The sequence below is a fragment of the Eublepharis macularius genome, chromosome 5 (assembly GCF_028583425.1).
Source record: "Eublepharis macularius isolate TG4126 chromosome 5, MPM_Emac_v1.0, whole genome shotgun sequence".
NCBI classification, from domain to species: domain Eukaryota; kingdom Metazoa; phylum Chordata; class Lepidosauria; order Squamata; family Eublepharidae; genus Eublepharis; species Eublepharis macularius.
The window spans coordinates 130,747,549-130,770,261 of record NC_072794.1 but is presented as its reverse complement, the minus strand read 5'-3'; the positions used below and the strand labels follow the sequence as shown (position 1 = coordinate 130,770,261).

The 22,713-nt window shown below is 40.0% G+C and overlaps 1 protein-coding gene across 3 annotated transcripts in view; it reads right to left on the bottom strand.

Annotated features, from left to right (window-relative positions):
- LZTR1 (leucine zipper like post translational regulator 1) overlaps nt 1–21,272 on the bottom strand; it is a 41,583-nt gene extending 20,311 nt beyond the window's left edge. For all 3 annotated transcript variants that reach the window (XR_008597052.1, XM_054980108.1, XM_054980109.1), the window contains exons 1-15: nt 21,081–21,272; nt 20,879–20,941; nt 19,066–19,122; nt 18,200–18,279; nt 16,269–16,377; nt 15,777–15,860; nt 14,477–14,534; nt 10,606–10,745; nt 9,855–10,056; nt 9,050–9,160; nt 7,828–7,920; nt 4,313–4,408; nt 3,688–3,871; nt 1,962–2,131; nt 848–1,004 (exon numbers count right to left, since the gene is read on the bottom strand). Coding sequence is in view for 2 of the 3 variants with exons in the window: in XM_054980108.1 (XP_054836083.1) it covers nt 848–1,004; nt 1,962–2,131; nt 3,688–3,871; nt 4,313–4,408; nt 7,828–7,920; nt 9,050–9,160; nt 9,855–10,056; nt 10,606–10,745; nt 14,477–14,534; nt 15,777–15,860; nt 16,269–16,377; nt 18,200–18,279; nt 19,066–19,122; nt 20,879–20,941; nt 21,081–21,247 (1,771 nt within the window). In the remaining variant the exon portion in view is untranslated. The remainder of the gene's footprint in view (nt 1–847; nt 1,005–1,961; nt 2,132–3,687; nt 3,872–4,312; nt 4,409–7,827; nt 7,921–9,049; nt 9,161–9,854; nt 10,057–10,605; nt 10,746–14,476; nt 14,535–15,776; nt 15,861–16,268; nt 16,378–18,199; nt 18,280–19,065; nt 19,123–20,878; nt 20,942–21,080) is intronic.
- Nucleotides 21,273–22,713: the final 1,441 nt, after the last annotated feature.

Here is a 22,713-nt window from a genome sequence, read left to right as displayed (position 1 = left end):
CATCCTCCTGCTCCACGGTTAGCCTGATTTTGAGGCATCTCCTTCCATCTCTCTTGCAGCATTTTGTTGATAGTCTTTTCTATAGCTGGGCTTGGTGTTTCATGCCTCTAGAGTCCTCTCTAAGATAGTGCAAGTTGCACATTCAGGTTCTTAAGAATGTACTGGCATCCTAAATTCGCCTAAGTGAATTCAGGCAAGGGAAGGTGGATCTAAGCAAAGTAAGTTCCTCTGAAAAGAGCTAAAAAAACCCTCTGTTCTTGCAACACAGAAGAACTTGGGATGGTGCACTCTTCCTACTGGAAAGGACAAACCCTCCAAGCTTGATTAACGTGGCCTGGCTGCAAAGTGAGCGTCAGGAATAAAACCACCCATAATACCTTCCACCACCAGTGGTGAAAAGGACACTTTACCAGCATTAAGCAATGAAAAACTATGGGACTACCTAAGAATTTGTTAAACAAACAGTAAATATGTGTAATTTGTGTAACAGCTACACCATCATCTCATCTACTAAGATCAGCCAAAAGGCTAAGATGAGTCTACATCCCTCCATGGTCTTCTTGAAAAACTTAACTCATCCTTCCTCAAATCATCAGTAAGACTATTGCACCTTCTTTTCCATCTTCCCCAAAGATGACTATGGCAACTGGGATAAGATTTGGGACACACTCCAGTTCTTTCAAAATTCATCTTTTAAAATATGTGAGTCTACATCTTAGGCCCTTGTAATAGTTAAAGAACTAATGAATGAAACACCTAAAGGTATTCCTACTCAAGACTTGGGTCTTCTTCATCTACATAAGTGCAAGTCTCAAGGAACTCTGATTAAGGAAGAATGGTACATTACCAATATCAAGAGGCTGATCGGAATGTGTTCGAAGAGGAGGCTGCTGCTTTCGTCGTACAATTTCTACTATCAAAGATGACGAAAGATGTTCAAACTCTTTCATCATTATTACCTGATTAAAATGGGATTCTTTCACCACAAAGTTCAGGCAGTGTTCCTAAAAGAAACAAACAATTTCTTTAAAAGCAGTAATATTTCTTCAGATAAAAACAACATTTTATCACTATATATCCAAACAATGTGTGATTATTTCTTATGCTAATGTATAAAGATAAACCCTTGTATTACTTGCGTAATTACACACCTACTGTTAATAATGTCTCTTTCATCTACAATTTTAGCTGTTGTTATAGGTCACCTCTCAGTGGTAACCACATGCAAGTTTCCTTACCTCTTTCCTGTGCATCAATGCCCCTTACCATTGACTCCATTTATACAGACATAACTAAACATATACTTTGTATTTATTTACTTCATTTATGCCCTCCTAGTGGGAATCCAAAACAGCTTGTTCTACTCTCCTTCATTTTATCCTCACAAGAATCTGATGAGGTAGGTTAGGTTGAGAGTGTGTGACTGGCCCAAAGTCACCCTGCAATATTCTATAGCAGAGACGGGGATTTGAACCTGGCTCTCCCAGATCCTAGTCTGACTGTAACCACTACACCATCCTGGTTCTCAATTGTATGTTTCAGTTGCTGCATGTCAGTCTTCTGTTCACTGTGGTCAAATATAACATCTCCAACTTCTGGGGCCAGATCTATCCTCATACTGTTCTTCCATTCCAACTAAGTGCTGGGGGCTGTCCTAGACATGGTTTGTTCAACAAATTTTGCTGGCACTTATGCAGCAAGAGGCAGCTAAACAAAACAAAAACAAAGTTAGGATAACTCCGTTTTGCTCTTAGTGATTACAACAGTAGCTGCACAAAGCCACAGGGTCCACATTTGGGAATTGCTGGAATGGAGTCCAAATATTTAAGTATAATTAAAAGCCAGTCCCTTTTATATATATAGCAACTGAGCACCTAGACAAAAGGATAATAATTAGGTTGAATCTATCTGGAATACCATTTATTAACCAGTTTGTATTCACAGTCTTGCATGAAGCCTACCTTTAGTTGATCCAGCTGAAGTTTGTTTGCATTTTCACACACAACCAGCACATTCTGAAGATCTACTGATGCCTCAATGTACTGAAGGCACAGCTGTTCAAGTCGTGAGAGCTTGAAATTAAGGGCCAGTTTATATACATCCATAATAAGCAGTACGTCTTGCACATGTCCTGAACAACAAAAGTAAATCAATCCATTCCACATATTGCTAAGAGACTGACAGGCATTACAGCACGCAGGGAAGGAAATTAAGAGCCCTGATCCTGACAATGATTGCTTGCGGGACAGGGGGGCTAGCTGGTATTACTATCCTCGGAAGGAAAGGATGATTCATACCGGCACTTTTTATATAAGCTAACACAATGCAGCATAACAATCTTTTGGAAACAATTCTAAGATGACAGGAAGAGAAAGTAATGGGAACCAAGCTAGCATCCTTACAGGAGGAAATATTTGTGGTATTTCTAATCTATCACATAACAAGCAGGTCCCAAGGTTCCTGGTGAACAACCTGCCACAGACCACAACAGTCAATAAAGAGGCTAAAACTCAACACTCCTATAGCATAGCCTTTAAAAATATTGCTACTTGGTTAAACCAATCAATTTCCTATTCTACAAACTGGGTGAACAAGAGAGTTATGAATAATAGGGCACCAGAAGGCTAATCCAGCTATACTGTTCTGAGAAGGTTCTCTCTCATACTCTTTCCCCTGACATGTGTTGTAATGCTGATCCTCCGTCACCCTTTCCACATGGTGCTAAGTCACAAAACCCTCCAAGCACCTCTATCTCAGGCAATGAAAAACAATACTAAAAAAGTAACAGTGGAGAAGATACAGCATTGCCTAGCTGTTGTGTGATCTTGCTGAGTTGGAGGAACAATGCTGTCATTTTAGAAGCAGCAGAGAATTACAAAAAATAAACCTACATGTCTATTTTTAAAACTAAATTTAACTGACAATTTGCCATTCATTCATCGTAGCCATACAGTGCCTGTGGTGGTTGCCTCATGAATGGGCTGCTCTTGGGGAAATCCTTTTATATATGCTATAAACACTTTCTATGACACAACAGCAGGCTCTCTCAACAGATGGCAAAGGATTCCTGAAGCAGTATGTGTTTCGCTTAATGTTTCAAAAAATGTTAGGGAAAAATGAATCATTGCCCAATATGTTAGTGTGTTACATAGGCATGAATAGATTTAAATCAGTATTTGACTTTGGATTGGAATTGTAAACATCAGTTATAGGTTGGATTTCAGTACGGCTGCCTTTGAATGTTGTTAAGATGACAGTTAAACAAATTAATGAATATCAATGTACTTGTGGATTTTGACTATAATGTGCATGCCTACCATTTGCGATTATCTCCATTTTTTCCCTCTTTCAGAGGTTAGACAAGTGGGGACCACTGACCAACACTAGGGCCTTTTCTAAGTTGGCACTCAGTTATGAAATTCAAATGGTGTCTGGCTTACAAGCTTTTACATCCTAAGCACTGGACTGATTTAACATGGTTTATTACCCTGCAGTTTTACTGTTTAGTTAACATTTCAGTAAGTTGACCTTTTCAGCTGCAGCTTATGGTCTTAATTTTTTGTTAGCTGCCTTGAAGGCTTTTCAGTGGATAGCATGGGTACAATTTTTAAAAATAAATGCACAAATAAGAGTAGTCAATCTGTAAGATATTGATATAGAACAGAAAAAGTTATTCTGCTGTCTTACCTTTACGTGGATATTTGATTTTGTCTGTATACAAGAACTGCATGAGCACCTCAAAGGGCTGGGCTTCAGCTTCCCGGATGGTCACCTCCAGTGGTGGTTGCAGACGGCACAGCTTAATGTTGCTGCCAAACATCTCTTTCTGGGGTGACTCTTGTCCTTCTTCATCAATCTCTTGCTTAGGTTTCTATACAGGACAGAAGGAAACATCTAATCTGTATATAGCTGTACCTCCACATAGGACCTCCTGAACTCTATTAATCAACATGCTAAACCACATACATGCAATGCCCATTTACCTAGCAAATCAATTTATTTGTATTTGGCATATATCTATTACTAAATCAAAATGTATTCCAAAACCAAAGTGATCTTGCTACGTTAACTAATTTCAGCCATTCCATATGAAAAGCCTAGGTACTTAGAAATAATTGTTACTGCTCAACTTTCTCTCAGATAGAAGTAGTCATGTCATGTGAATTAATCTGTGGATAAACACTTAAGTTCAAGTTTCAGTCTTCCAGAAAAGTTCCGCAGTGTGTACATGACCAACAATGATGATCATTGCTAATTATTCCACAGAGGTAAAATGGAAGATGAATCTAAATGCTGTTTCCACAAACTATACCTGCTTCAACTTCTCTTTTGCCTGTGTAATTTTCTTCCTGAGCCACTTACAGCGAGCTGTGACAATGGCTGCATGCCCTTGAACCCTCTCTTCCTTCTGTGGAGATACAGAACACAGTTATTTAGACAGAAAGGGAATTGTATTCTTTGGGTTGAATCCAGCAAAGGATTTCCATAGACAGAATGGGTGGGGATCAATTTTTGTTAACTCCCCTTCATGCTCATATATATTTATATTTTACATATTTTTTAATTTGTATCCTGTTTTCCCCTTAATCGGGAATCAAATTGGTTTATTTCATGCTTCACTCAGCCTCTCTCTCCAACGGAGACTCAAAGCAGCTTACACTTTTCTCCACTCTTATATTTTATCACATACTTCTGCCCTCTCCCACCTTATCCTCACAACTACCAGTCTGTGAGGTAGGACTGGGCTGAGAGAGTGTAAAGGACCCAAGGTCACCCCAAACGCTTCCACTACTGAGTGGGGTCTAGAAGGCTCATAGTGCTGAGGATCCCTTGTACCAAGAAGCAGGATTTAAGGGGCCATTTGGGTTGCAGAGGGAGAGGGGAAGGTGAGAAAGTCACACTCATCAGACAGAAATCTCTTCTATCTGCAGAAATCTTACATGGGATCCAACCCTTGCATTCTTCTGGGATTTGTCAAATATCTGAATTTTAAAACAGTTTTAAATTACTGCAACAGTGGCCACAGTTCTTGTTGTTCTGGGTAGGCAACACAGTTCATGCAGAACTGCCAGCACAAGTTCAGCATAATCTTACTTCAGTAATTAATACTATTGTACCAAACACGTTAACAATTTACAAACCTGACTAAAACATACTCTTTTTGATATCTTAAAGACTGTGAAACTAGAGATATAAAAATGGAGAGATATGACAACAGGCAAATACATATTTCTCCACTTCCAGTCTTTTAAGATAACAACAGAGTAGGCTACTATGATGAAATGACTTCAACCACAGATGTGTAAAAATTACAACTTTGGATGGTAAATACTTGAATTGCACTCTGAACATTTACAGTTTAATCTAAAACCACCTACATAGATAGGCAAATGGGTGCAGACCAAGTTTTTCTAGCTAACTTTCAGCTTGCCTGTCTGTGGACAATGGCCCTTCATGCGTTAAAACAGAAGCCAACGAAACAAAAACTGTTTTTCTGAAATGTCAACATTCTTGAGTAATAAACTCATAGAAGTATGATTTAATGCATCTACATTCCTTTGAGCCAGGAAAGGATGCAGCTGGTACATCAGCTTTAATTGGCAAGAGATGGTCTTTACCATTACCATCACTTGGACATCTAGGAGAGTCACCAGACCCAAAAGGAATCCAAAGATGCAAACCTGAGCCTTAAGGATGAGTGCAACCCTATCCAAAACAGGCTGTGCTCCTACTCCTAACATTTGTACCCTGCCTTTTCAGGATTAAGTTTCATCTTTTCCAGACTCACTCATGTTATCACTTAGCTCAAGGACAGATTCAGGGACTCAACTGTGTCCCCAAGATTTACTGAGGGGAAAAAAGAGAGACAGAACTGGAAATCAACCACCTATTGATGATACTGTAGTCCAAATCCCTGGACATCTTCATCCAGCATTTTCACACAGATATTAAATAACACAAGAGAGGAGATGGGATCTTGCAGAACCCCCCTAGGAGTAGAGGTCATAGGATAAAGCAGTCCACCAGCACCACCTTCTAATCTACCCTCTGTCAAGAAACTAGCCTTTTCTAGTCTGTTTCTCAGCTTTCCAAATCTTTGGCTCAGGTTTCAAGGCCTGGTTAGGTTACAGAAGAAGACTCATCTCTGCAAAAGTACAGTCACTATGACTTTGCAGTTTTCAAACAGATAAGGCATGAGATAGAGCTTAAGCACACAGCTGCTGAGAGATCATGAGATTAGAGAACTTCAAGGCTGGAGGCCAGGAGGTAGTTTTGCACTTGTATCCTATCTCATTAGTGCAAGGAATCTTGGTGAGGGTCAGCTGCTCTGACTATGAAGAATATGCTCCAGCTGCAGAGGAACGAAGTCATATGTCCTAGTAATACCTATTGATTGGTCAAGCAGGATCAGGCCATGCTACAGGCAGCCTAGCATAAAGCAAGGTTTTTCATTCCAGTTTCTGCTTTTGAGCGTTACTGGTGGTTTATCTACTGCTTACATGCAATTCTGTGCTCTGGCCTTGACTACCAGGATAGGGGTTAGTCCAGGACTCTTATTTCTGGATTTTGGACTCTGGAGTTCTACTTGGATTTTTTTAACTTCTAGCCTGATAAGGTAAACATCTGTGTTAGGGTACCAAAACCTTTACAGTATTTTAAAGTATTTATGTGTTCTTATTTTCCTTCCTGTTTTGCACTCTTACATATGGAATTTCTTGCACTGTTCTTAATAAATCTTCTTAATTATTTATACTTATGCAGTGTTATTTGAGTTTGGGGGCTTCAATTTAAATCTAGTATTTGATTACAGCTAGCAAGGAATAGTTTTTGTTAAACTTAATTTTCAGGCATCCTACCTTGCAGAGCTGACTTCTTAATACCTCGTAGGACTGGAGACTTTGTTCCTTAGTATCTCACCTGAGGGTTTGTTAAGAAGGACTGAGGTGGCTCTCATTACCTTAGGAGGTGAGGTTTTCACCACGTAGTATTTAGTTTTTGCTCAACACCCCTTCTGGCCTTCTTGTGGGACAAGGGGTTTATCTGGAGGGACACCCTCCAGTAAAGACTGTACCTTCTTTGCGGTCCCACCTCATGCTTGTAAACAGCAGGCACAAAAGAACCTTTTGTTATCAATGGCATCCCAATATCTACTGAGATGTGGAACTCAGGACAACATACTATGGCAAAAAAATCTTTTTAATCAGCAGCTAGTCCAGCTAGAAAACAGTGAAAACTGCATTTAATGACTGGAATTATTATAAATCACATAATTATGTCAACAGTAAACAGCCAGTTTGTAACTATTAATTCTCCCCCTCTTCTCATCAAATTAGACTGAACTTAAGCAAATAGTTGGAACTAAATATCTGTTGAGTAGGTATGTTGAGGTATGCACACATTTTGCTTTCTACCACATAGCCTGCAAAACAGTTTATAATATAAAATAAAGTTAAAACTACAATACAGAAACAAAACAAAAACCACACAGCTGAAGTTACATTGAAAGAGACCCAGCAGCTGTAGTAAAATACAAAAATACATGAACATGATATTCAGAAAAGCCTTTGGAAAACAAAGTATTTATTTAACAACTTAAAGGTAAATGAGAGGGCCTCAAATAATTATTGCTGGGAAGGTTATTTCATAACTGAGGCACCATCAAAAAGAAAGCATTTTCACTCATTGCCACCAACCTAATCTCGAAAGGCAGGAATACCTGGACCTCAAGAAATAATCTCATTAAAAATGGAATGTTTGTAATAATAGAACCACTTTTTGGCAGGAACAAAACAACTTCTGTTCAGTATTTTAAGTTGAACTACCCACCTCTCCAAGAACAAACTCCAGGTCACTGAATTGTCTGTTTTCCCACAGTCTTCCATAGTCATCATGTAAAGTGCATTTTGGATAACAGGAAAACTGAAACCGAAAGTTAAAAATTCCGTTATAGTATGGAACAGAAAAAGTTATGTTGCAGTCAATTACTGTAAAAGCAGTCATATTCTAGTGTATGATTCCATGTGTAGAAAAAACTCACTATTCAATATAACATTTGCATTAACAGGAGTTGTAAGAAATATTCAGGCCCAGGCCAGTTCATATGTGCAAAAAGTTGTAAACAGCCATATTGGTCCACACTAGTAGAGATTGGGATGGCTGTTTGAAACACTAATGAATGGAACAGCTCCACATGGAGGCAACACTGTATGTTTGCGTGAAGTTCATACAATGCCAATGAATTTGCATACACACATGAGCAAACACACATACAGAAACACAGGAGTACCATTAGTGCAGTAAGAATAAATGAAATTGAGCAGAGGCATTTGACAGAAACAGCTTGATGCATTTAGCTTCCTTAAAACAGTTCTGTCCAAACAGCCACCCATAGCATTTCTTGTATTTATGAAACAGACCTCTGCTAGCTGAGCAGAGGAGTAAGCATCAGTCACGGTTCTATGAGATGCCACATGCTTAGGCAGAAAGTTAGATGCACTCTAATGATGTTCAGATGACTCAGCTAGGTACTGCAGAAAGGAAGTTCTTACTGTATCTAAGAAGAGTCAATGTACTGATGCTGTGGGCAGCTTTGCCATCTGTGTAAACTACGAACATTTAGGTTCAAACAGGTCAAATTCATTTCGGCTTTATAAACCAAGCTCTAATGCTTTCTTCTGTGGGGCTTTACACAGGAATCAGAATTTGGCACACTCATAGCACAATCTCCATGTTCAAAATATTGCTGTAATTTCTGAACTTACTTTGATTAATCTTTATTCACTGTAATTCAGCATGAAGCAAAACTTTACAAAGGCAATTATTCAAGTTACATCAATGAAGTTTTGTCATACAGCTGTTTTTAACTGTGTGCCTTGGTTTTTAACTTGTTCGATTCTTAGGGTACCTGCATCCTTGCAGATTTCACTATTTTGTTAGCTACTTTCAGTCAGAGGAGATCAGATGGGATATGAATACTTTAAATGAATAAATAAATAAAAACATTTAAATCTACGCTTAGTTTAAAAATACCAAAGCTTTTGCTTGTTACCTGAAATCTATACATTTCTCCACTTCTAATGTTATTGTCCACTGTCCCACCAAAGATATACATCGCATCACAGATGACAGCTGCAGCATGGAAGAGCCTTCCAGTTGGCAACTAGAAATTAAGAGGAAAACATACAAAAATGAACATTGCATCCATCAAATAAAGTTTTTTGGAGATTATGTGATTTTTCTCTTCTTTCTTCCTTTAGTGACTGTTAACACTGTTCCAGAAAAATCGCACGCTTTGTGCCCAGAAAAAAAAATCAAAAGACACTACTGTCATGCAACTGAAAAATGATAGAAGGAATAATTTTCCCAAGTGCAGAAATCTGGGGAAGCATAATCATAACTTTAGATATTAATATTTTAAAGAAAAAAGACAGCGAGAAAAACAAAAACTGACCAAAATGTAAATAAAGATCAACCCTTCAGACGGTCTCTTTGGCACAACTATCAAAGATAAAGGAGAATATGGTCACTCTCTTTGTTTGCCTAAGTAAATTAAACAACAAGAGTGACAGTGCTTTGTTCTGGAAACAAAGTGGAAAGCAATCTCTTACATTATGGACAATATGAAACAGTAAACTGGCTCTTTTATTTCCATGTATGTCAGATAAGAGGTATTTGAAAGGAAAAAAAAACTTATTCACTCAAAGATAGATCAAGATGGGTAACCATGTTAGTCTGCCTGTAGCAGTAGAAAAGAGCAAGAGTCCAGTAGCACCTATAAGACTAACAACATTTGTGGTAGGGTATGAGCTTTCGTGAGCCACATTAACTCAAAGAATTACTGAAGATCTTTTTACCTCACTATCTGGACTGGGATGGATAACTTCCCACGTCTGAGAGTCCACATCATAACAGTGAAGTTCATTAGGTAATGTGTTGTCTGCAGCCCCACCAAACACATAAAGATGGCGATCAAAGGCAACCATTGTATGACCGTATCTCCGCTGTGGAGGAGGAGGTGAGCCCCGTAGTAAGTGCTCAGTAGGAATTCGTGTCCAACTAACACAAAAAATGAGTAGTTATAAAGTGAGTTTTCAATGACTCAGCTCTTAACACAAATGTACAAATCAGTATATATATATATATATATATATATATATATATATATATATATATATATATATATATATCTTCATATACAGATGTCGCAAGAAACAATTTTGTATATAATCTCTACGAATAGTTTTTATGAAGTACTTTACAACTGTCATTTAACTTAAAGCTGTAATTTTCACATAGTATGTCACGTATATAGATACTGCAATATACAGGACACATCTGCAAGTCCTTGTTAGGTCTAGTCTCTGGACTTAAGCAGATGGATGTGAAATACATGGCAGGTATTGCAGCTGCATGCATCAATAGAAAAAACACTAATACATTTCACTGTAGTCACCCTTTCACATTTATTAGTATTATCATTGTTTTCTCCACTGAATTTAAAAGTAAGTTTTTGTGGGCATCTTATGGAAATCACATCATTTCAGACTATTTTGGGGATAATTCTTTAGAAATGTTTTTTTTTTTTTGGTTATTTTTGGCACACACATTTTTTCCTTGAATTCAAACTGAAAGAGATTATTGGTGATCTTTGCTCCACTCTGGCCAGAAAAGACAAACATCTTCTCTTTGCAAACGGCTACAGGAAAATTGCAGCATGAAGGAGGAATCTCACCACTTTGTTTAATCTGAAAAGGAGCAACAAAAATTACAATTTTTTTTAAACACAAAAACACAGGCACTTGCAGACAGCTGAATAATTGCTAATTTTGATCTGAAGTTTGAAATTGCATCCTGTCCATATTGTCCAAACGTATACAAAGATCATGCGCTTAACAAATCACACAATTAGAAGTGTGTTCAAATTTCCACCTTAGCAATATTTGATTTATTGTACAAACCACCTGTAACAATAACAGGTTTTATTCACTTCATTTATACCATCTTTGTCTCCAACAGGGATCTCAAGTGGTTTACATCCTTCTCTCCTCCATTTTATCCTCACAATTGCTCTGTGAGGTAGGTTAGGCTAAAACATTGACTCAAGGTTACCGAGCAAGCTTCCATGGCAGAGTGGGGATTCAGCCTTGGGTCTCCCAAATCTTAGTCTGACATTCTAACCCCTACATCACACTGGCTCTCTGGGTTGGAGCCAAATATGCCCTTCTGCAAGTGGAAAGCACATTTGTTCACTCACATAAAGAAGAACCTGCACTTTTCATGGATCTTTTTTTTACTGGAATAGCAGTCCTCCCATGCTGCAGGTCACTTTGTTCCCAAGGGTCTCTTGACCTTTAGGATCAGCTTTTCTAGTGGCACCGAAGGCAGAAGATGGGAGGACAGATTCAATTTGCCAGCAGAGCTCTACTCACTGTTCCGCCAGATCCAAACTTACCTAGCATACAAACAAGTATGTCATTCTATGTGCCCAACTTAAAAGGCAGCACACATGACCAACTACCTCTGAAACTTGAGAGGTTTTTGAAAGCATCTTGTGATATAGCATAGGGGCCTGTTACTGAAAGAAAAAAGCTCAAAAACTCCTACTGTATGCATAAGCATGACTGAAGAAACTCACTGAATCCTGGGTACAAATCCTCTATAGGTACAAATATGATTAAAATGATAATTATACAAGAGGAGCCCTCCAAGTGGTAAAGATTTTGGCAATCAACTTTTTTTGTGCTGCACGTTGCTGATAAGCTTTTCTCTACAATACAGGGCAAACTTCATGGATATGGTTGTTGGGGGTTTTCCGGGCTGTATTGCCGTGGTCTTGGCATTGTAGTTCCTGACGTTTCGCCAGCAGCTGTGGCTGGCATCTTCAGAGGTGTAGCACCAAAAGACAGAGATCTCTCAGTGTCACAGTGTGGAAAAGAGGGACACCAAAATACTGGACAACACTTCCAACTACTTTGTCAGACTGCACAGGGAAGCCATTGAAATTCACAAGCATAAGCAAAATTTCAACAGGAAAGAAGAAACCTTAAGAATGAACAGAGCATGGGCTCCAGTTCTGAAAAACACCAGGCCAACAAAACACTCCACACCCGACAATAGCCCTGCAGAGAAGATTAGCACATCAAGCACCAATCCATATGCAAAAGAACCTCCTCAGGATTCAGTGAAGCCTCCCGCCATTAGCATTCCACACCCTGGGAAACTCTTACAGAATGACTCAGCTCAACCCCACCCCTCCTGAGTAGATACAAATGACCTACATCTTTTCCACACTGTGACACTGAGAGATCTCTGTCTTTTGGTGCTACACCTCTGAAGATGCCAGCCACAGCTGCTGGCGAAACGTCAGGAACTACAATGCCAAGACCACGGCAATACAGCCCGGAAAACCCCCAACAACCATCTTTCTCCGGCCGTGAAAGCCTTCGACAATACTTCATGGATATGTTTGGTAAATTTCAGCCATTTTCCTATGGCTATACAAATACAATAGATATTGTGATAATTCTTATCTTAAATTACTGAGCTAGGTAATCTAGTCAGAAAATGGTAGTAGTACAGATGTTAATGTCTCTGTACAGAAGCTTACAATTATGCTGCAATTATGCAGTAAAAGTTAAATTCTTCATAATCTAAAAAGTTTTCCGTTTTAACAATGTTCATGCTTGTGAGGAAATTTTGAAAGTATGCAGGCAATGATTTGTTTCGAGTTCAAGCTATAGGAGGGTTAAAAATGTTCCCACTCTGGAAAAATACAGAATGGTAATTCACTAAACAGGCTTTCACAAATTTGTTCAGTATGAACAAGTATTCAGCAAACCCTTGCTGAATACCACAAGGAACATTCTTCTTTCCCTCTCCTTACTCAGGGTATGTCCGGGAAGATTGCTCATGTCATTCAGGTGACCATTAAAGTCAACAAAAGTATTTCTTTTTTTGTGGATCCTGAGATTCAAGTCTTGAGTATTACATTTGGATACTAAATAGCACCCCTAGGTTTAAGTCTGTTTTACTATCTAAAGTAAATGCTGAGGACTTCTGCCAGGAATCTATATCAACACCCGAGGATATGTTGGGACAAGCTTGCCTTCTGATCTTGACTCCAGTGTTTTTCTGATGAGTCATTTTCCCCATGCACTGAGGTTCAAGACAAATAGATATGGAGGTATTTTTGATATAGTGGCATCTAGGCCAGTGAAGGCAGGCGATAGTTTTTAGGAGAGTTCAGTTGCTTGAGAGAAACATTAATTCCTGTGGAGTTCCTGTGGAGATTGTCCCACACCTACCAATAATCAAACAGGTTCTTTCAGATTTCTGAAAAATATAAAAACTAGTCTATTTATAAGAGATAAAAGTGGGATGAGCGTTATGATGTTTCCTCACCCTTAAACCACAGCAATGGTGCCAGAGTGTTTTTAAAACTTAAAAATAACTAAGGAGTTTATTTGCATTAATGGGGAAAGGTTACAGGAAGTCAGGAATTGAAGCTTTTTGAGGTAAAATTCAACATATATACACCTAGATCACTGAGGTAACATTCAGAACATGCACAGACTTCAGTTTTTAGGCTCTTCACTGTTACTTAAGACTTCTGTTGTTAGGCTTTGTTTCCCTTGTTTCTTCCCCCAAGCACTTGAATATACTTTCTTTTTAGTATTCTTCACTTCTGGAGTTTGGAAGGCCAGTATCCTCTTTTTAGTACCCCAAGCCCCCTCTCTGCACACCAGTGCTTTCCATCAGTCCTCAACTGAATCTGGAAGTCTCCTCAGGCAGTTATCTACCACACCTGACCAGAGATTTCTCCTCTCTCTCGAGCTGTCTCCCTGTTTCAACTGGGAAGGGACAATCTCCTCTCCTTTAGAAGATCTACTCCTTTCTTTTTGGCCTGTTTGGGAGTTTGCACTTACTACCCAAATCCCATACCAACTTTCCCAGTTCTCCTGCCTGTGTTGAAAACTGCTCTCCCTGAGGATTCTGTCTCTCAACTCTCACACACTCCTATCTCACTCTCTGCCAGGACTCAAACCCCTCCTCTTCTCAGCTCAGGTACCCAATCAGAGGCCCTGGAGCAGCTTGCCACTCACAGCTCTCTGATTCTGAGAGGGATTAATTCTTAACAGACCTGCAAATGTGTGTGTACACAGCCCATTCATGCAGATCATCACAAGTGTACATTCCACAAACAATAGCTCCTTTTTAAACTTCTTTCAGCCTCCTGAAAAAACTATATTCTAATTTGAGTTTACGTAAGCAAGCTAGGAATTTTGGTCCCGATAATGTATTACCACTAGTAAGATTTTTTTTTAAAGTTACCCTAATGTTTCTTTACTTCATGAGGTAAAACTGGTAAGTAGCCACTACAAGCACTATGGAATTCTGTTGGACTCCATTTTTAGATCAAATACTAATATATACTATAGAAAGGTTCCATTGTTAAAAACATTCAGGCTACTCTTACCTCTTCCCAGCAAGTTAACTCCCTGTCTTGTAAACTAATGGTCCACATATCATTTAACCTATAATGGAAAAAGGACAACAGATTAAAAATATTTTGGATTTTTCTAACAGCCAGTATCTAACCAAGGAGTTACATTCCAATGCCTTCATGTACACAAGAAGGTATTTCCACTGGAAAATGTATGAAGGCTGAACTGGAGATCACACACACATACATGCATGCAACATCCCCCTCCCCTTCACAAAGGGGCACTAGGGAAATGCTTAATTATTTTCTGGGAGGTCACGTTCCTTCTCCAAATAATGCTGCTCCCTTCATTGCTTCTTGTAATGTTTTGCATGTAAATAAGTTTGTGCGTTTATTCTCTGTGTGCTAATGTGGGGTTTCGAATGTTTATTACTGTGGGTTTAAAATGTAGGTCTCTGATGTGAGAAGAAGGGGGGGGTTGGATGGGTGAGTGAAGTGTGCTGTGCCTGGACAATAGCTGTGCTTCAGGGGGTGCAGTGAACTGCAGTTTTCAGTCAGAGTACTGAACACTAACAAATATTCAAAAACCCCACATATACACAGAAACAAAACACAGTGTATTTACATGCAAAACATTACACCTTTTCTCTGCGATTCTACACAGAATCCCCATCCAAAGTTGGTTTCTGTGGGGGAAAGGCAGGGAAGGTTGTTGGGGATTTGTTATACACATTTGCATATGACTCCTACCTAACTCTGAAGGTCAAACATACCTCAAATTCACCAAGCAAGCTATGTCAAAGAGACTGCCCTACAACATAAGGCTACAGTAAGAAGTTCTTATGAAGTTCTCTCTACCCTGTGAAAAAGCTGTATCCAATCAGACGATAAGTATTTACAAAACAGCTTTGCAGTTTTTGACTACAGCACTCTTTTGTGGTATTTGATTTCTGTCTCCTTGCATATGAGAAGTGCCACTAAATCTTCACCACAGAAAAGTGTGGACTATACCCTTTATGAAGGAAACAGATAAGATAAACCATTAATCTTTCCATACCAGCAAACGAAGTTGCAGATAAAATAGAAACACGAGCTCCTGTCTATTCCAATGAAACTTCATGTTCTCCTGCAAGTTTACCTTCACCCCAGATCAGAAGTGCAAAACTTTATGGGACTCAGCACAGGTGTACTGAGAGAACTGGGTGTGTGCGCACGTGTGTATTATAACAACCTATATTTTCCTCTCTAAGAAAAGCACTTAGTTCGTCAACTGAAACTTGAATTTTGACAACAATGAAGCAGTTAGAATAATGACCACAAGAAAGCTACCTACCGTGCATTCCCATCATATCCTGCAAAGATCCACAGTTTATCACTATAGACTGTAGCACCATGGGCTGAACGGGCAACTGGCAGCCTGAAACAAGAGCAGACCTACCAATCACATCATTTGATGACAGAAATTTCGTTACTAGTTTATTACATTTATATTCATCCTTTCCTTCATCATGAAACTCAAGACAATGCATATGCAATTCCCAGGAATTCTTTCATCCAAGTATGACCAGATCAATACCTGTTTAGTTTCAGTACAGTTCCAACCATAATAATCTTTTGCCTTCAACAAATCAACACTCTGTACCTCCTGGAGCATCCTCATCAAGCTGCTGGTAGGGGTGGGCAGGGTGAGCAGTGTCATTAGCACTTGATAATTAATTGTTGGTTGATTGGTTCAAAAACTGAGAACAGGATACTGCAAAAGTTTATAAAACACGTTGCGGTGTTAACAGTCATATTCCCAGTTACTACCAAGATAACTAATTACCTTCCTTCAATCTTCCACTCAGTCCACTGACCAGTTGCAAGTTTATATTCAAAAAGATCATTTTTGTTCTTCAAATTGGAATTGGAATAAATGTCTCCAGTGTAGCCACCTGGATAATAACGACATTACAATGGCACATGAGGTATTTGGCAAAACTTAGAGTAAAACAAAGTTTGACAAGACAGCATTAAGTGATGTTTCAAGTGGGTAGCAGTGTTGGTCTGCAGAACAGCAAGATTTGAGTCCAGTAGCATCTTAGAGACTAACACATTTTTTAGGTATAAGCTTTCAAGATGAAAGGAGCTTTGACTCTCAAAAGCTTATATACTGAAAATCTTGTTGCTTTTGAAGGTGCTACTGGACTCAAATCTTGCGTTATGGCTAGGTAAGGTCAACTAACTGGGCTAACAAACTACTGCATGATGATTAACAGAGAACCAAACACAAAACATACAAGATTCCAGAACATGCACATACATGTAGCAAATTCAGGAAAAGCAGTATGAGTCCATTTGTATGCCTTTATGTGCCAGAGTGTACTTATAGTAATCATGTATTTGAAGAACAATATTATTTTTGCTTCTAAATTATATTCAGCTAACAACAGCATTCCCATATATTTGAATATGCTAGAGAAGAAATAGATACAAAGGCAGGCAGTACAGAAGTGTAACAGATTCATCCCAACCTTCATCTGCTAGCAGGTGGCTATTGAGACACTGTTGGAGCTGGAGCAGAGCAAAAATACCAAGGGAGAATGTGATTGAGAAGTGATTTGAAGAGGCTGGATGGTAGCTAACTCTGCAGTAGCTGACGATTGATAGAGGAAATGTATTAGGTAGGGGAGCCACTGATCCAGCTCCAGGATATGCTCTCCAACTGGTACCTCTATCTACAGCCATGAAGAAACACTTCCATTTCTATATTTGCAGGGAGCAACTGACCTAGACAGGGCTCTCCTAAGGCCTACACAGTAGCATCTGGGCAGGAATCAAAGCAAAACTTATTTCCTAGCCACCTAGCTCAGCCACAGATTAGTCAACCTGAGGGCTAGCAGCTGGAGACTGTGGAGATATTCCAGCTCTGAACATCACGAGTGCTCAAAGCCTTACTAAGTGGGAAAGGTGCAACCTCAGTTAGACATCCTAGATTCACTGAACACAATTCTTGGGTACGCCAGTCTGAATTAACTCAGGGCAGGGCCTTGAACAATAACATCTCCTATATAGATTATTATCAATGTAAACAAGTAGGGGGTCTGTAAGGAGTCATGGAGGACTCAAGGAATTCCTAAACAATTAGGAAATCCCAACCAAAGGATAATGAACAGGTCAATTTCTCCATACCCCTCTGATTTCCGCCCTCTTCACTAACTACCCTCTCATTCTGAAAGCAATAAGCACGGACTCTCATCAGATTTGCCCCAACCCAGAATTTCTTCTCAGAAATGCTATAAGATTTCAAAGCAATGAGCTAGCCAATTTCTCCTTCTGTTTCCTGACACCCCCTCCAACACACCTTTAACTGACGTTCCACTGTTCTCAGCATTCTGAGCCTTCTTAAGCATGCCCAGGCCTCTCATGTGTTGTGTGTGTGGGGGGGGGGGATCTTTTTTATTTACTTTTAATTATGAAGTATTTTTCTGCATCTGGGGAATCCTCCAGATAAGCAGACATTTTTACACTGTCTATGAGAAGCCCCGTTTTTTTCCCCTTCTGATAGGCTCATGACCATCAAATTTGCTATCGGGAGGAATGACAATAATAAAATAATAATGAATGGCAATTATAGCTTCATCCAACTGGCACCTTTTTGTCACTGTGGGTGACAAATCTTACAGTTTGTGGTTATCACTTGATGGAGACTCTTACACAGTCTGATAGGACATGGAAGATATTCTTTGAAGATGTGATAGCTTTTTGATAACTTACCAAATACAAACATGCTGCTTCCATAGACTACCGCCGAATGATGATACCTGGGTGCCGGAGGGGTCCCTGTAGTAAAAGCCCTGTGTAGTAGTTATAATATTTTATTTGTATGGACACAAATATTGGTATTTTGGAGAGTTTTAAAAAAATATATATTTCTACTATTCTATTGGCCTACTCTACTTGACTATAAGTTATACATTATTTGAGGCACATATAATCTATAGACATCTTGAATATTTTGTATGCGCACACGTTGTAATATTAGATATGCAAGTACATCATTGTTACCAAAAGCAGCTATCAAGAAAATTTATGATACAAATGGCAGGCAAATGGAAAGGGCCTCCTCACTGTGTCTCCCACCTGCAGAGTGACTACCCAGTGATGGAAGGGCTGGGTAGCAGCCAGAACAAGCAGGCCAAAGGGAAGACTACCCTCTCTGTCTTTCACCTAAACAGCAAAATGACTGGCTGCTCCTAGTTCTGCAGCTTAACTGAAGAAAATTGTCTCCCTATGTCAAAAATATAGTAAGGCAGGCTCCAGGGGAGCCTCAAGAGGGGAGGACACTCCAAAGGAAAAAAGCCACCTCTGAAAAAGGCCTGTCTCTAGTAGCTGTCCACTTCATCTTTGCTGGTGGGGTCACAGAGAGCAGAGATTGGAGGCAGATCTTAACTGGTGGGCTGGACAGTACAAGTCACTTGCCTCCTCAAGGAAGACAAGTGTATACACAGTAGTTTTCTGCAGCAATAAAATACAGGACACCAAAGACACCTTACTTTGACAGATATTTAAAGATCCTATTCAATTAAGCTTCAGAGTGGGCTTCAACTTAACATATATAGTCACTAGAAACACTATTTTACCTGCACCAAGAACAGTCCTTCACATCAAATCTCAAAAGGTCATTCAACATTGTTTTTCTGCAGAAAAAAGGAAAGAAGGTCCACAGGCATACTCAGTCACAATATGAACATTAAGTTTTTTACAGGTGTGATAATATCTTGTGGCAGACAGTGAAACATGTTTTGAAACCAGAATGAGAGAGCTAAAACCTTAATTCACACTGACTATACAGTATTTGTATAAAGTATGTGTATGCTTTAATACACATTTTAATAAACCAATTATTATGTTGATTTGATCCAAGACTAAACATTTATCTTAGCTGAAACTGTATTATTGACTAATTTGCCTAATACCAATTGTCAGCATTAGTAAACTGCTATAAAAAAAGACAAATATCTGCCATTTCTCAGTACAGATTCAATTTAAATTGTACCCTTCACCAGTAACACCATCACTTGCTTCGAGTTTATAATGTAGGTCTGATGACTTATTAACATCATTTTCTTCCAGCACATCCTCTTTCTCAGCATCTGAGTTTCACAGTGCAGGGACAGTTATTTCATTTTGTTTTCAGACCAGATTCCCTGGTTATTTTTGATCTCTTATTACAGCTGTAACAGTGGCAGCTGCTCATTGGAGACCATGTGAAAATCCAGGAGTTATCAATGTAATGAAATGATAGCATGTCTCCTCCTCACTGACTAGAAACAAATATACAAGTCCATACTGTCAGATTAAGGGGGAAAAAACTGTGGAAGAAATACAGCTTGAGTTTTTTTAAAAAATATGCCTTGTAACGATTTCGCCAGCTAGTAAAGGAGAAATAAAATATGCAGTTTCATTAGATCCGTATTGCAGATAAGTGTGGGTGCAAGACTGAACAACATTATACCAATTTTTCAGGGTAGAGGAACTGTGTGGCTGTATGTAAAACCTGGTATTTTAGACTAGGGTAGGGAAATGATGAGGCTAAAAAAATAGAAGGATTTGCATTACAAGACAGTGCAGCACTGTTATTGCTTAAGTTGCCGGTGCTGAAGATCAAATTGAGGGGCTTGAGCCAACCTTGTTCTAGCCGCTTGTGCTCTGACCACTACTAAGACCAATGGAGATTCTAAACAATACCAGAATCTAGGGTATTATTCTTTTCCTTCAGTTTCTCAACTGTAAGAGCTCAAACATCACTTCCAGCAAAAAGAAAAATTAGAAATGGATATCAGTTATTAATTTGTGAAGCACTATTTCGGACAACATAACCTCATTTAAACAACACCAAGGCAGCCTAAAGTAGCTCCTTTCAAACTATAACTTTTCTGCAGATAAAGGTGAGGATTCAAAACCTACTCCTACCTCCTTAACCCCCTTTAGAATCATATTGAGAGACTGCTACATCCATTTACACAAGCATACTGAAAAAATTATTTTGGGGCATATGGTGTTCAAAGGAACCTTTTTCTCTCTTGACTTTTCGTAAACTTGTGGGTTCATGATTGGGACAGGAGAAAGGTATCTCCTGAGCAACATTAAAGAAGAACAAAATACACTTCACCTTTCTTTAGGGTCACTAAGCATCTCCTCCACACACAAGCAGGGCTCCTGCGCCTATTACCAGCAGCATGACAGGCAAAAATTCCACAGGTGAAGCTCGGTCCATCACTGCACATCTAATATCAGAAAAGCTTCACTTGTTGAAATGCTGTCTGTCACGCTATTAAACCCTGTTCAGAGGAGTATAAAAAAGGAAGGGTGGGGAAAAGTAGTAACACTACTCCTGCCTATACTTGGTTCTGCGTAGGCGACCCGGGTATAAAGGAAGCAATCCAGACTCACCCATTATCCCCGCCGAACACGTAGATAGCATCTCTGTAGGCGACCACGGTGTGTTTGCTGCGGCTGGGAGGGCAAAGAAGAGAAAACAGACCGATACATCCCCCTTGTCAGCGCGGAGCTCCCCCACCTCAGAAGCCCCTTTGGGTTCCTTTCCCAGAGCCCCTTCTTCGCCCCTTCCCTAACCACTCGAGTTTCTCCTCACCGGGCCCCTACGAACTCGTCGCAGGGCGGGAGGCGGCGCCACCGATGCACCGTCTCGAAGGGCCCAAAGTTCAGAGTCAGGTACTCGACGCTGTCCGAACAGCTGTGGTCGAAATCCACGCTGGGGGCCACCTTGGAGCGCCCGCCCGAACTGGCCACAGCTGCCATGGTCCAAGCTTCAGGCGGAGGAGAGGGAGGAGACACCAGGGCCGAATGCCAACTACAGTTCCCAGCATTCCCTTCCGACTCTGAGGAATTGCCAGTGCTCAGACTACAAATCCCGGCATCCCTCACTCTGAAGCTGCCGGGCAATCATAAGGCGAAAGGCTTCCTTTGAAGACAGGAATGATTGCTTAGCTAGTAATAGAAAAATCAAAAAGAGTTCAGTAGCACCTTTAAGACTAACCAATTTTATTGTAGCATAAGCTTTCGAGAATCAAGTTCTCTTCCTCAGATACCTGATACAGAGACTGGTCAAATACAGAAGAGCAGGAGAGAGAAGAGGCAATTAGGGGGAGGAAGGGGGAGGGAGCAATCAAAACATTCCTTTGCTAGTATATGTAAACATCTCCTTTTAGTGTGTGTATCAGTTGGCTTCAAAGGAGTTTGCCCTGTTAGTTTGTAGCAGCCAAACAGCTAGGCCATCCAATTCCAATGCAGTATGGGCCTTCGATAACCACAGCTCTCCCTGCCAGATGCATCTGACAAAGAGATCTGTGGTCCCCGAAAGCCCACGCCAGGTGCCACTGAACTCCCCCAGACCCCACCTCTGTAAAGGAAATCTGTTACCTGTGGTAATGTGATAACCATTCATAGTCCCTATTCAGTCCCAGCTTGACAGTCCAATTTGCATATAAATTCCAGTTCAGCAGCCTCCCGTTGGATTTTGGTTTTGAAAGGTTTCTGTTGAACTACAGTGACCTTTAAGTCTTTGATGGAATGTCCTGGTAGATTGAAGTGTTCTCCCGCTGGTTTCTGGACGTTTCCATTTCTAATGTCAGATTTGTGTCCATTTATTCTTTTGCGTAGAGGTTGGCTGGTTTGTCCAATGTACAGAGCAGAAGGACATTGTTGGCACATGAGGGCATATATCAGATTGGAGGATGAGCAGCTGTAAGAGCCAGAGACAGTGTAGTTGATGCCAGTGGGTCCTGTAATTGTATTCCCTGGGTAGATATAGGGGCAGAGCTGGCATCTGGGTCTGTTGCAGGGCCTGGTACCTGTGCTGGTGACTCTGCTGGCCGATTCATTGTTGTGAGTGAGAAGTCGTTTAAGGTTGGGGGGCTGTCTGTAGGCAAGGAAAGGTCTTCCACCCAGGGCTTCTGAGAGAGAGGTATCATTTTCCAGGATGGGTTGTAGCTCACTGATGATACGTTGGATGGGTTTGAGCTGGGAGCTATAGGTGACAACCAGTGGTGTTCTGTTGTTAGTTCCTTTAGGTTTGTCCTGGAGTAGACTGTTTCTGGGTACTAGTCTGGCCCTGTTGATTTGTTTCTTCACTTCATTTGGTGGGTACTGTAGTTCCAAAAATGCTTGTTGTAAATCCCTTAAGTGTGAGCCTCAGTCGAGAACATTGGAGCAGATACGGTTGTAATGTAAGGCTTGGCTGTAGACAATAGACCGAGTGGTATGTT